Source organism: Peromyscus leucopus, chromosome 3 (genome assembly GCF_004664715.2).
Source record: "Peromyscus leucopus breed LL Stock chromosome 3, UCI_PerLeu_2.1, whole genome shotgun sequence".
NCBI classification, from domain to species: Eukaryota; Metazoa; Chordata; class Mammalia; order Rodentia; family Cricetidae; genus Peromyscus; species Peromyscus leucopus.
In genome coordinates this window covers 128196346-128211812 of record NC_051065.1, presented here as the reverse complement: position 1 = coordinate 128211812, position 15467 = coordinate 128196346, and the positions used below count along the sequence as shown (strand labels likewise).

The window sequence follows — 15467 nt, the reverse complement described above, 5'->3', positions numbered from 1 at the left end:
CTCATTTTGTAAGCTCCCCCAATTCTTCCCTCAGTAAAACAACATCCCTTCCAAATACATTTAACTCCAGTGTAAAGATTCCCAATAAGCCCTTGTGTAGTTGGAACAGAAGAGAAACTTGGCCCAGGGACACATGTGGGAAGTCTTTCAATGGCTGCACACATCTTGGGAGAGACTGAGGACTCCAGGGTCTGACTCTCGTGGTGCATCTGGTCATATGCACCCTATACTCACCCATTTATGGACTCTTTTGGAAGATGGGAGTCTTTGTACTGCCTCAAGTCCTGGCATTTCCCCTCCTTCTTCATGTTTTTCTCTCTCCTTAACTAACAGAAACTAAAGCAGGAGTGATGGCAGAAGCTGGGCTCAGCACTTGGGGTGACGGGGACAGGCAGCTTTGGAGACACTGACATACCACATTTCATCTCTAAAACATTAAGCAACAGACTGGTGCTGTGGGACGGTCTGTATGTCAAATTGCTCTGATTGGTCAATAAATAAAACACTGGTTGGCCAGTGGCCAGGCAGGAAGTAGGTGGGACAAGGAGAGAGGAGAATTCTGGGAAGCGGAAGGCTGAGGCAGAGAGACACTGCAGCCACCGCCATGACCAGGAGCATGTGAAGACGCCGGTAAGCCACCAGCCACGTGGCAAGGTATAGATTTATGGAAATGGATTAATTTAAGCTATAAGAACAGTTAGCAAGAAGCCTGCCACGGCCATACAGTTTGTATGCAATATAAGTCTCTGTGTTTACTTGGTTGGGTCTGAGCGGCTGTGGGACTGGCGGGTGACAAAGATTTGTCCTGACTGTGGGCAAGGCGGAAAACTCTAGCTACAGACTGGTGCTGAACAGTGAGCACAGGACATCTTAGTCCAAAGCAGCAAACAGCCTCCAGTCATGTCACCTCGAGAGCTGAAAGCAGTCTTTTAAGAGCAAACCAGAGGAAACCATGCCAATGCTTCAGTTGAAAGAATGGTTTAGAACTGTGGCAGAGCAGTGACAATTTTATGTACCATCCCCACAAATGTTTCCGTGACTGAATTCTAGTAATGTTTTAATGTTCCTCACATACATTTTGTTGTTGGTATTCTGTGCTACAGTTTTTATGTTTTGAGTATCTCACGCCACAACCCAGGCTTCCTTCCTCAGCCTCCAGGGTGCTGGGAACACACCAAACCTCTACACCGGCTCTACTCAGGCTTTCCAGTTCATGGCCTTGGCCCATTAAATGGGAGCTGTGAATTCTAACCCAGGGTTTTATGGAAGAGTTCTGTCTAGGGGAGTTTTTATACTGCTCAGGGGCCAGGACCTTAGCAAACAGAATAGCGAAAGCTGTGGCCCCCCATATTTAGGAAACTCATGGAATTTGTAGTTCTAATGACTTCCTGCAGGGAGAGAGGTGGGGGTGCCGTGCGTGTGTGTCACGGTATGCGTCTGGAGGTCAGACGGCTACTCTGGAGTTGTTCCCTCCTCCCACCGCGCAGGTTCTGGGGATCCAACTCAAGTCGGCAGACTTGCAAGGCAGACACTGCTGCCCGCTGAGCTATCTCACCAGTGCCCACCCTCCAGGTTGTTTTTAGACACTGATGTCTACATTTCATCACCGTCCCTCTGAACCAGACCCCGCTGGCCCATCATGCTGTCCTTACATCTCTTCCTTCTGCATTTTATTCTTGTGCTTGCTGACATTGGTGTCACTGCTCAGGGCCTCTGGAGCGTCCCTCATCTTGGCCAGCAGAGGTGTCTGTTTTCTTTCCTAGGCAACAGATCATGGTATCAGGTTGTGACCACAGCTGACGTTCAAAGGAGACTTTCTTTTTAAAGTGACCTTACCTGCCAATCCAACTATCTTCAATTTATCAAATTTAATGACTTCTTTGCCACATTGTCACTAAAAAGAAATTTCTCCTGCAAAATGAAAGTGCCAACACAGCCAATATTTATATTGGCTGAGAATCTGAGACAAACCACAGAGGAAGCAGTTCAGAGGGCGGGGGCAGCCGTAACCCAGGAAAGCAGTCTTTATGACAACAGCCTCACATCTGGACACCACTGCCTCTTAGAACCATGAGCTCCCGTCTCCATGGTGGCAGAGCCTCCAGTGTGCTGAACTTGTCACACCTGCCCTGAAGCTTGTGACCCTAAATAATGTAACCTTCTTTTAAGGGCCATGTCTCCTCCCAGACACTGAAATGTTTGATGTCCTGCTGTATGTTTCTGAGGACCCACGTCAGTATATAAATGCTGGAGAGAACCTATTACAACCTTGTCTTTCCTCCTGGTTCCCCCACTCTTCCTTCTCCCTCTCTCTGACAAAGACGTTGACTGACAGAAAACACCTGGGACAGGAATAGAAAAGGGAATTTTAAGGCACTAAGCAGGCTGTTAGTGGGGATAACCATGGCCAGGTAACAACCAAAATCCTCTGTTACACCAAGATCATAAGCGAGGAAAATCCCAATTTCATTTCCTCTCTGTGTAGGACATCCACACTTCATGCTCCATGACAGACAGTAGAGCCAGGAGATTGTGATGGCCAGATATGAAGTTATAGGCTCCTATACACCAAAAAGATTATAATTGATGATGGTGAAGTGTGGTGGTATTGTGTTCCCCAAAATATTGTATACCCTAATAAACTTATCTGGGGTCAGAGACAGAAAAGCCACAATATTAAGCATAAAGGTTAGGCAGTGGTAGCACACACCTTTAATCCTAGCATTCCAGAGGCAGAAATCCATCTGTTCAAGGATACAGCCAAGCATGGTGACTCATGCCTTTAATCCCAGAAAGCGAGCCTTTAATCCCAGGGAGTGAGGCAGAATGCAGAAAGGTATATAAGGCGTGAAAAGCAGGAACTAGAAGCATTTGGCCTGGTTAAGCATTCAGGCTTTTGAGCAGCACAGTTCAGCTGAGACCCATTCTGGATGAGGACTCAGAGTCCTCCAGTCTGAGGAAACAAGACCAGCTGAGAAGTTGGCCAGGTGAGGTTAGCTGTGGCTTGTTCAGGTTCTCTGATCTTCCAGTTTACCCCAATACCTGGCTCAGGTTTGATTTTATTAATAAGAACTTTTAAGATTTATGCTACAGTGAAGGGATGAGTGAATTCACTCAGAAGTAATCAACAAACATCTACTATGTGACTGTAGTGTGTTATGATCAACCTCATGAGTCTATTTAGTGGGTAATAGAGATTTATTAAGATATAAATTAGAAAATACACTCACAAGTACAGAACTGAGTAAACAGCTAAAGTCATCCTCTGTTCTGACCCAGAGTGAATCCACCTGCCAATTCGATCACTTCAGGAAGCAGGAACCAGGAACAAGGGACCTCATGACCCCTCTCCCTTTCCTTTTAAGAGGTCACGTATGACAGCAAGAAGCACCACCTCAGTCAGGCTGTATGGCCCAAGATCATGGCAGAGCAAATATCACTACAGTAGTGAGGTGCTAAAAATTAGTAATGCTTAGTTCCCTGGGATGATAACACATGCTCAAATTTAGATGTGAACATGCTCCCCATCTGGAATGATTAAGCAATATTTAAGCAAAAGAAAATAATGGTAAAATAATTGTGAACAAACTGAAGAAGGAAGGGAAGCTAAAGGGCAGTAACATTTGGTTACATTTTCTCCATCTCAAAGATGAAGCCCACTTCCCTGTAAACACAATGGGCCTACTGTATAACAGAAGAAACATTGTTTCAAGGAAAGCCTTGTTTACAGTCCCATGTTAGGTGACCTTGTTTACCACAATTGAAACATTTGACATTACTATTTTTCTTCAAACCTCTGGAAATCAGCTCTCCTATCCAAGCATCATCATGGTCAATATAAATTGTATCTTGGATCCACTCCTCCAAGGGTGCTGATCTTGCCTTTAATGGCCTAATTACCCATTTGTACTGTGCATTAACATTTTCTTTTTTTTTCTTTTTTTTTTTTTTTTTGGTTTTTTCGAGACAGGGTTTCTCTGTGTAGCTTTGTGCCTTTTCCTGGAACTCACTTGGTAGCCCAGGCTGGCCTCGAACTCACAGAGATCCACCTGGCTCTGCCTCCCGAGTGCTGGGATTAAAGGCGTGTGCCACACCGCCCGGCATGCATTAACATTTTCAAAAGCCAGAGATTCAATAATTATTTGTCTGGCTTCTGACTTTGGTAACATTCTATTTACTGCTAAATCAGTCTTCGTAATAAATCAGTGAAGGTTTCTTTTTGGCCATCTAACTTTTGTAAATGACTCAATTTTCTTTCCTATTTCTACAATTCTGTCCCAAGCATTCAAGGCTGCCATGCAGCATAACGCTATTGTGTGGTCATCATGTAAAGATTTTCTTTGAATATCAGCATAATTGCCTTTTCCAAGAAGTTGATCTCAGGAGATTTCCATACCTCTAGCCCTACTTCATTGTTCAGTGGTCTTAGACACATCCTTCTACCAAGTCCTCCATTGTAATTGAGGACCAGCCCCTAAGACTGCTGTAACCAAATCTCTCCAGTCTTGAGGGATAATATTATTACAAGATGACCACAAGTTTAACATGTGCTTCACAAAAGGTGAAGTCATACCATATGAGACTATAGATTCTTGGAATCTCCTCAAATCTAACATTTGCACAGGAGTCCAGTCAGCTCTTACACAGCCTTGAGGATAACTATCACTGGGTAGTTCCTGTAAGGTTACTAGATAGATTAAAGTTGGCTGTTTGAAAGCCTTAGGCTGTTTCTCTGTTATCTTATAATGCAATGCTGAGATTGGTTCTCCTCTGTCTGGGCTTGAATATCTCTATGATCTGTTTTAACAAATTTTTCTAAAACTTATCTTGGCACTCATATTGATTAACTTTTTAAATGATAAAACAAAAATTATCAAACAAATAATATTTATAATTGACATTACATAAGTCCCATCTAAATTAATTATCCTCTCATTTAATTGTTCCATTTTCAGAATGTCAATCATATTATCAAACAGAGACCAAACTCCCTCCATGGTAAAAAAATGTTTCCCATTTTTTAATGTGGGAAAAAGTAATTCTCTCTCTGACTTTTTTAAAAAACTAATCCCCCCCTTTAAGAAATCCCAGTTAACTCACGAAATCTGCTGGCAATGACGATTCAGATGATGATGTGTTAGCAGCCTGAGAAGGGGGCCTGAGAAAAGCAAAAGGGAAACAATCTAGAGAGCCAGCTGTCTGCACGGGGGGGGGGGGGGGGGGGGGGGGGGGGAGACACACGACACACAGGACGGGATGACGACATGGCGATATAGTGTGTCCCCAATAAACTCATCTGGGAGATCAGAGGACAGAGCCAGCCACTAGATTAGACATAGAGGCCAGACAGTGGTGGCACACACCTTTAATCCTATCACTTGGGAGGCAGAGATCCGTCTGGATGTCTGTCAGTTCAAGGCTACACTGGAAACAGAGTCAGGAAGTGGCAGCACACACCTTTAATCCCAGCACTTGAGATCTCATGTCTTTGCTTGGGAAGCACACACACCTTTAATCCCAGGAAGTGATGGCTGGGTAGAGAACGGTGTATAAGGTGTGAGGAGACAGGAACTAAGCAGCAGTCCAACTGAGACCCTCAGGGGTAAGGACTCAGAGACTTTCAGTCTGAGGATTTGTGGAGTTGGTGAGGTAACAGGTGGTGGCTGTGGCTTGCTCTGTTTCTCTGATCTTTCAGCTTTCACCCCAATACCTGGCTCTGGGTTTTTTATTAATGAGACCATTTAGCAATTCGTGTTACAGGGGAATGTGGGAAAGCAGATGATGCTGGTGTGTTTGGGGCCCGGGTCTGGGCCTGTGGAGTCAGCTCTCTACACAGAGGACTGTGCCAAGGTGGCTAACTCCTGTGGTTTCTGGGGCCCCGAAACCTACAGACTTCGTTGCATCGAGACTGCAACAGAAACTTAGATGGCCGGGTGGGGACTCCGATCACGTGCAGCTACCGCCTGAGCTGGTGGCTGCAAAGCCACAGGGAGGAGGCTCTGAATTCATGCCACATGTTGGGCACCATAAGTCGCACGAATTCCTAAATTGTCTTATAATAAAAAACCTGGAGCTAGATATTGGGGTAAATGCTGAAAGATCAGAGAGACAAAGGAACAAACCACTAAAGAAACTTGTTACCACTGCCGAATCCTCAGGCTGAATGGAAGGTGAGAGCCTATCTCCACGAATCCTCTGAGTCCTCAGCCAAACGGGGCTCTAGTTCCTGTCTCCTCACACCCTATATGCCTTTTTCCACTCAGCCATCACTTCCCTCCTAGTGCTGGGATTAATGGCCTGTGTGCTTCCCAAATACTGGTAGCAAAGGCATGAGATCTCAAGTGCTGGGATTAAAGGTGTGTGCCACCACTGCCTGTCTCTGTTTCTCTCCTAGACTGAATCAATCTCATGTAGTCCAGGGTGGCCGTGAACTCACAGAGATCCAGACATCTCTGCCTCCTGAGTGCTAGGATTAAAGGTGTGTGCCACCACTGCCTGTCTCTGTTTCTCTCCTAGACTGAATCAATCTCATGTAGTTCAGAGTGGCTTTGAACTCAGAGATCCAGATGGATCTCTGCCTCCCCAGTGCTAGGATTAAAGGTGTGTGCCACCACTGTCTGGCCTCTGTGTTTAACTCTGTGGCTGGCTCTGTCCCCTGATCTTCAGGAAAGTTTTATTAGAGTACAACAAATTATTAACACACAGTCTCACTGGGAGGTTCATGGAAGGAGCGGAACACAGAGTTGTCATTTCCTGGTTTCCCACCTCCACCAAGGCCTGTGGTTTCTCAGCTGTCACATGTTCTCATGAAGTCTATGTGACCTCATTTGTCCTATCAGAGGTTCTGATCATATTTTCATAGTTCTAGGGACACTTTTATTAGCCGAGACTAGCTTCTGAAAGCTTTAAATGGCTCTGCATCTGCTTCCCCTGCAGTGGACTTTCCTTATCCCCTTGCCTAAGTTACTGCAATAAAACAATTTCCTCCTTTGCTGCTGCTGGGGCAAACCCAGCGGTTCTGAACAAGGACAAAGTGGACCACAACGAGAGTTCTGTATTAGAGTACAGATGTAGGAGCTGAGATTCGTGTGTGTGTGTGTGTGTGTGTGTGTGTGTGTGTGTGCGCGCGCGCACGCGCGCGTGCACACATGCATATGTGTGTGTAGGGGTGGCTTTTACTAGACAGGAGCCAGAAATACTAGACTCACTACAACCTGCTTGGCAAAGGAATTTCCCACACACCACCTGATATGCCAGATAGTCATACTTGTAGAAAATAAATGATTATTACTTGAGTCTCCACATTACATATAAATTCAACTAGTTTTGCATACCTTTAATGCATACCACAACTCCACAGGAAATAACCCTTGGTTATTGAAAGGGAACACATATGTCCTGCACAGGTTGGTCACTCACTGTTTTGGAAAAGGGAGGACCCATGAGGCTGTAGAGATTCCCGAAATCTCTCCATTACCACTGTCCCTATCTCAGGAAGGACATGGTTAAGCAAGAGCTGGGAAGATGATCTGAGCCTGGGTCTGTCACCATAACTCTGCAAGATGGGAGCACCCCTGCTCCAAGTGATAACATGGACAGTGACCTAGGTGAACCTTGTCCAGTGGCACTGGCCAGTGGATGAAGTAGGAGTTGGTCTCCTGTTTGCTCTGAAGTTCTTGTCACTGCTCTTGTTCCCAGTCTGACTCCTGTCTGATGTATTCCTGGATCCTTTGGTGGTGATGGGCACAAAGCCTATCCATTCCCAAACCAGTTCTACCCTGCTGTTTTCTCCTCTGCTCTAAGATCATTCTTTTCTCCTGTCTTCCAGTTATCTTTGGACTTAGCCCCATAGTGAAAAATTCCAGAACTTGGTATGGGGACTGGAGCCCTATAGAGCAGATATGGGATAAAATAGATGAAACTGAGCTTCACTTGTAATATTCGAATTTGGGATGCAGAGACAGCAGGATCATGAGCTCAATGTCAGTGTGGTCTGTATGGAGAGTACTAGGCAAGGTCTAAGTAAAGAGATTAGAGCTGACTCAAAACCAAAAGAAGGTTTCACATCTCATGCTTATCCTAATGAAGCAAAAATTAAATGTGGCAAAATTCCATTTCTACTATTTAAAATATTAAGCAAATATTTTCATAAGCACAATTTTGAAAGCACTGACAAGAACAAAGATCCAGTTTCATATGTTAAAGTCCTCAGCTGTCACTGGTGGAAAGTGTTTGTACAGCAGGGAGGTGGGCTTTATTAAATTGGTGATATGAGTGAGATATTTTGTATGGCTGAGGGCTATGCATATGGGCAACATGAAACTGAGGATTATGACATAATATGACGTGCTATTACCTCGGATTCAGAGTTTGACATAGAGTTTCCTATTTGCATGCACACAGTATGGACTCCCATTGTACGGTATCTTACTAGTTAGGAATGTACAGGGTCACTTCATTCCTTCACTGTCCATGTGAAACTCAACCTCAAATGTGGATGCTATTTTACCTCAGTCAGCATCCAGCAAGGACCTGTCTGAGGTTGTCAAAGGAGGCCATGGAGAACCATTTTGTTGGGAGATTAAAGTTTCATGTAGTTTGCTCAAACCTTGTTCATAGAACCTGGACTGAAAGAGTAAGGAGGTATCAGAGGCCTGTACTCATGGCTTCAGGTGTAAATTTAGGAGTGGATAGAGCCCAAGTAAGACCCGAGTGGAAACACAGCCAGGCAGTGAGGGGCCACATCCCAGCCTCCTCTCCCTGTCTGGTTCCTGCTCAGATAACTAGTCATTACAGCTTCAGGTGGCCACAATAGGTAAGGTCCTATTAGCTGACTAATCCCCAGCTTTCACACCACAAAACAGAATGAGGATTAAATAATGTGAACAGTGCCTTAAATGGTGGTTCTAGTTTTATTATTAATAGTAATACCATTATTGTTATTTATTTGCGGCACTATTTACCGGGAGAGAGAAAACACAGGTTACAACGGAACGCACTAGATAACATTGGTGCCCTGACAAAGAAGGCTCTCCAGCACCCTGCCCGTGATCCTGACCCAGGTTGGTTCATCCACAACTGCCCACTTTCCATCTGCCAGGCTGCCGACCGCTCTGCACAAAACCAGCTACTTCGATTGGTGAGTTTTCCCTTAACCAGTTGACATAAACAGGTCCTTGGACCTGCAGGAATGACCATCAGTCATCCGGGGTCCCTTCGGTGTCCTTAGAACTAGGGGCACCCCTGTCCATGGTCATTAGTGGCTATGGTTGGCCCCCATCACTGTCAGCCCCGGCCATTCCCCATGACTGTGGTCTGAGGCCTCGGTTTCATTCATTTCTTGTCTCTCGGACCCTCATACTCGGACCACCACCTCGGCCCTCGCTCTTTGCTTGACAGAACACTGAGTGACTTATGCCATTATCAATCCTTGCTTAATCTCTGGAACACCTGAGATATTATAGCTATTGGATTTCATTTTTTTTTATTTTTTATTTTTTTCTCTCTGCTTCAGCCTTAGGAAACAAGGCTTCCAATCCTGTATACCCCACATCTTCTCTGGGATGCCTTTTGGAAACCCTCAAACCTCTCAGCCCAATGCCTTACTTAAAGACTTCTAAGCTTATCCACCTCTGCACTAAAAAAATGGCCTAAATATCTCTTAGGTAACAATGAAAATGGCTACCTATTAGCTCATTAGACCCCAATATTTTACAGGAGTTATCTAACTCTGTCAGCGCACAGGCAGATGGAAGAGTTACCTCATATCCAGGCCTTTTGCTCTCTCAGCTCCAAACCCGCTCTCCTTGACTCCTCTCACCTGCCCACATGCTCCTCTCTCTGCACCCGGAACCAGAGGAACCCCACACTACTGCTCTGGACCCTGCTAGTGAACCCCGCCTTTCCGACCTCCCACTCCTTCTCCTCCAGCAACTGCTCCTTCAGTTCCTTCAGCTCCTTCCTCCTCGCCGACAGCCCCTCTTCCTCTCCAGTACCAGGCCGCTCCAACTGCCCGACTCTGGCTCCCACCTTTCCTCCTCCTGTCACACACTCAAGCTGCTAAGGAACCCCACTCCAGTCAAACCCACCTGGCAGCCATCCTCCCTTTGCGAGAGGTAGCCGAGGTGGATGGACTGGTTAAGGTACATGTCCCTTTCTCACTGGCTGAACTCTCTCAGATTGAAAAAAACTAGGTTCTTTTACATCCAACTCTACTTCCTTTATTAAAGAATTACAATATATTACCCAACCCTAGAGTTTCACCTTTCATGATATATACATGATCCTTACTTCCTGAGGAGCACAGATGAGTTCGAAACAGGCTAGGATGCATGGGTATGAGGTCCACCAGACTAATGCAGTACATCCTCCCGGAGCAGAAGTGGTTCCCAACCAGGACCCATGATGGGATTATAATAACCCAGGTGGCACTCTAGCTAGGGATCAGTTCATGACCTGCGTCCTAGAAGGTCTTTGCAAGGCTGCCCTCAAACCAGTAAACTATAAAAAAGCTTCAAGAGATAGTTCAGGACAAAAAAGAGAATCCATCTTAATTTCTAGAATGACTTACAAAGGCCCTTTTGCAATGTGCTAACCTAGTTCCAAGAGCCCAGAGGGCAGACAGCTCCTTATGACCCATTTTGTCCCCAAGAGTTTCCCCAACATTAAGGCCAAACTTAAGCATCTGGAGAGAGGGCCCCTGACCCCACAGGCAGAAGTCTTAGCATTGGCTTTCAAGGTGAACCACGGGGGAGATGAGAAAGACCGTAAACAGAACTGCTAAATGCTGGCACAGGATATCCGATTGACTGCCTGAGGGCCCCCAGGTCCCTGCTTTAAATGTGGTCAAGAAGGCTGTTGGTCTTGTATGTGCCCTGCCACGTGCGGGCCACCTGGGCCCTGTCCAAAGTGCCACCAAGAGGAACACTGGTCAGTTGACTGCCCCTAGGCACCTCATGGCAGGGGGACATCAAGTGCAGACCACCCTCCAGCTGATCTCCTAGGCGTGGCAATGGACGTTGAAGGTGCCCTGTTCCTGGCCCAACGACAGCCATCTCCCACAGGGAACCTAGGGTAGCCATTATAGTATCAGGGCGATCCATTTCCTTCCTTTTGGACACAGGGCCACTTACTCAGTCCTGAGGGAGTTTTGGGGTCCCACCTCTTCTTATCTCCCTATTGTCAGGATAGGCAGACAGCCTTACTTACCCCATCAGATCCTACCACTTAATTGTATTTTCAGGGTTATCCCTCTTACCCACCCGTTTTTGGTCATGCCAACTTGTCCTGTGCCCTTAATGGGAAGAGATTTTTTTAGCCAAGGTAGGAGCTTCTATTTCATTTGCTCCCCCCATTTGCCTGACCCCAGACTTGCCAGCAGCTCCTCTCCTCCTCCTCCTAGCCACCCAAACCACTAGCTCTAACATGTCATCTCCCTTGCCAGGCTCTAAGGTGGACCCCAAAGTCTGGGCCACTCACAACCCTTCTATAGCTAGGCACCATTCTGCTGTGGGATGTTCTGTATGTCCTGTGGGAGCCCGTTCTTGGGTTCCTTGTGGCTTTACCCAGCAGGTCCGCATAGAGGATGATTAGGACCACGGGCCTGAGTGCAGGTGTCTGAGATGGTCTGCACTTGGCTGTGCTGGGGGATGGTCTGTATGTCAAGTTGTTCTGATTGGTCAATAAATAAAACCTGATTGGCCATGGCTAGGCAGGAAGTATAGGTGGGACTAACAGAGAAGAGAAATAAAAGAACAGGAAGGCAGAAGGAGTCACTGCCAGCCACCACCAGGACAAGGAGAATGAAAAGATGCCGGTAAGCCACGAGCCATGTGGCTTAGGTATAGATTTATAGAAATGGATTAATTTAAGATATAAGAACAGTAAGTAAGAAGCCTGCCACGGCCATACAGTTTGTAAGCAATATAAGTCTCTGTTTTTACTTGGTTGGGTCTGAGCGGCTGTGGGACTGGCCGGTGACAAAGATTTGTCCTGACTGTGGGCAAAGCAGGAAAACTCTATCTACACCATTCCCCTATTGTTATCCAGTTACAGGACCCTCCCTGGTACATCACCCAAGCTCAGTACCCTCTCTCACTCCAGAGCCTTAGGGGACTTAAGCCTATCATCTCTCACCTTCTCAGAACAAAGCTACTTCGCCCAACATCTTCTCCTTTTAACACCCCTATTCTTGCAGTTAAGAAGGCTAATGGAACCTATCACCTGGTTCAAGACCTTTAACTCATTAATTCTTCAGTGGTCCCCCTCTATCCTGTGGTCCCCAATCTTTATACACTCCTTTCCATTATCCCTTCAGGAACCTCCCATTTCTCAGTTCTGGATCTCAAGGATGCTTTCTTCTCTATTCCTCTTAGCCCTTAGTCTGAAAATACCTTTGCCTCTACCTGGACTGACCCTGACACTCCCCTGTCCATGCAGCTGACCTGGACTGTTTTGCCACAGGGATTCAGAGACAGCCCACACCTATATGGTCAGGCCCTCACCTCTGACCTGCTCTCTTTGTCTCTCCCTGACTCTAAACCCATACAGTACATAGATGACTCTACTCTGCAGCCTGTCATTACAAGTTAGCAAACTAACACCTCTGCTCTCCTAAACTTCTTGTCCAGCCGGGGTTAGAGAGTCTTGCCTTCCAAGGTCCAGCTGTTCACTCCTTAGGTCACCTATTTGGGTCTAACCATTACCCCAACCCACAAGGCTATTACTGTACATAGAAAGCATCTAATCCAGTCTCTTGCAGTCCCCTCTACTAAACAAGAGATTCTGTCCTTTCTGGGAATAGCTAAGCTGGCTTCATACAGTCCTGGGTTCCATCTTTTTCTCTCCTTGCTCAACCCTTATATGAGGCAGCTCTGGGCTCCCCGCATGAACCCCTCCTTCACACCATTACCAAACCCTTCCAGAAGCTCCAACAGGCTCTCCTCCAGGCCCAGCACTTCACCCTCCAGACCGAACCTGTCCCTTCTCCCTCCATGTAACAGAAAGAGAGGGATCTGGCCTTGGGACTCTAGGGCACCAGCTGGGACCCTCCTTTGTGCCTGTAGCCTACCTGTCAAAGAACTAGACCTCACCACTCAGGGAGGGCACCCTGCATCCGCACCTTAGCAGCTGCTGAGCTCCTCATTTGTGAATCAAAGAAACTAACCTTGGGGTCACCCACCACCATCTTCTCCCACAACAACCTGTCCCATCTCTTAACTTAGAAAGGCTTACAAACTTTACCTCCTCTCCCAGTTCTTTCTCTTCAAGTGGCATTACTGGAAGATACCCACATTTACCTTCCAGACTTGCCCACTCCCTAATAATTCAAGCCTCCTCCCTTGATCTAATGCTGACAATTCCCCATTTCATTCCTGCACTGAAACCCTAGAGGAACTATTGCCCCACCCTTCACACATACAGGAGGGCACACTGCCTCAGGCCACTCATACCTGGTGCACAGATGGCAGCTCCTTTTTACATGAGGGGTCCCCGTAAAGCAGGCTCCACCTTCCCTCTGACCCTCTCTGCACTTTCATTTCTGGTAGGCCTATTTGCATGTCCCCCCTTTCCCTCCCTAATAAAACTCTTATAGTGGGTTCTGTTGCACCTTGTGTTTCCTCTTGCCCAGTAAATAGAGCAGCAAATAAATAATTATTGCCTGTCTTTTCCATCCATTGCTTTCCAATTCTCCTAAAAGCAGAAACGACTCATTTCTCTTTCTCACCCTGGGCAGTATCAGCTTCTGTGGTCTACACAGCTCAGTTTTATCTCTTCGTGCCATCATGGTAGATCCTGAGTCTGCAAACACCTTGGGATGTGATCCTTCCCATATCCAGAACAGACACGCTGTGTTTGCCGAAGGAAAACCAAGCTCTCCACAGTGGTGATCACAGTGTTATCACACTCTCATTCACAAATTGCATCTTGGTGGAATCACAAATTAAGAAATCCTATTATATCTAGACATGACAGAGTGCACCACTGTCTGAAGGGCCATCTGACAGTCCTCCAGAGGGCCGCAGGCTCTGAAGGATCGGCAGAGACATGGAGAAGGCAACAGTAGCGCAGAATCAAGGGAGAAAGACTTGTCTCCAGGCGACTGTTTCAGTTCTAACAGAGAATTTCTTGCATCCCTTTGGCCATGTGGTGTGTGTGTGTGTGTGTGTGTGTGTGTGTTGCGCGCGCGCACGCACATTGTGCAGGGTGGCATACTTGTGTATGGCATACTCTACATGCACATGTGTGCTTTCCTATGTGGAGGCCAGGGATCAACCTCAAGGCTCATTCTTCAGGTACCACCCACATCTTTTTTTTTCTGAGAACCCAGTGGTCCCCAGGGACCATAGCGTTCCTGCACCCCAGTGCTGGGATGCGCAGTGTGTGTCCGCACACACAGCACTTCAGCTGTGCTCTGGGATCCGGCTCGGGTCTCCTGCTTGCTGGCGGGTGGTTTACTGACCAAGCCGTCTCCTGGCCCTGAATCATCACTGCTATTTATCATCTACTCAGAAAAGAGTCTCAATCACGAGGTTCACAGAGGATTTGACACAAAGCCAGGACCCAGGACCCTCGACCCTCATAAAGAGACAACTTGCATTTGTCAATATTAGCTCTAAGAGAGAGAAAAGACACCCCTCCCCTTCCCCATGCCCACCCCCAACTCCCCACCCCACCACTGCCAATATTTTGAACCTCAGGCCATTGTTCAAACAGGCATGGACTCTGAATACAACCAGCAGTGTGTTGAGAGGTAACCAGGGGGAGAGCTGGCTTTAAAGTGGCCTCCCTTCAAGAACTGTTAGAAGAGAATGCTTTTCTGTGGCACTGAACTCAGGTCAGCACTGACATCCTGAGATGGCCCTAACTGCACAGTGCTTCCAATTGCAGAAGGTGAAATTGTGGAGAAATATCATCTCAGAGTGAACACAACAGGCCATTTCCATCAAGACAGGTCTTCAAGCAGCCCAGGGGAGAAGCCTCTTCATGTTCAGGACAGGCCAGTTCCCTGTCCTTAAAGCCCAACTAGGAAATCACTAGAGTCTCAGCTGGTGCCACTGTCCTGTCAATCCCATTCATCAAATGGTGGGTGTAGTGACATGAGAAACAACTTCCTCCAGGACCTGGGGACTCAACCTCCTACCAGCTGATGCCAAGGCTTCCTGTCTTGTTTGTCTCCTGGCTATCCACATGCTCAGCTGCCCTCCTGTTCCCATCTCACAAGAGACAGCAGAAAGTGGCCCATTCATGCACATGCGCGCGCGGGCGCGCGCGCGCGCACACACACACACACACGCACACACACACGCACGCACGCACACACACACACACGCACGCGCACACACACACACACACACACACACGCACGCACACACACACGCACGCACGCACACACACACACACACGCACGCGCACACACACACACACACACACACACACACACACACACACACGTGCACCAGTGATCT

General features: G+C 47.0%; 1 protein-coding gene across 2 annotated transcripts in view; it reads right to left on the bottom strand.

Annotated features, from left to right (window-relative positions):
- Positions 1–15467, bottom strand: part of Lmntd1 (lamin tail domain containing 1) — a 214991-nt gene that overhangs the window by 31985 nt on the left and 167539 nt on the right. The window contains exons 2-3 of one of the 2 annotated variants that reach the window (XM_037203992.1): positions 5101–5158; positions 1653–1759 (exon numbers count right to left, since the gene is read on the bottom strand). In XM_037203992.1, coding sequence (XP_037059887.1) covers positions 1653–1759; positions 5101–5158 — 165 coding nt within the window. Of the gene's footprint in view, positions 1–1652; positions 1760–1836; positions 2019–5100; positions 5159–15467 lie in introns of those variants that run through there. The other variant, XM_028891791.2, reaches the window with a different exon arrangement.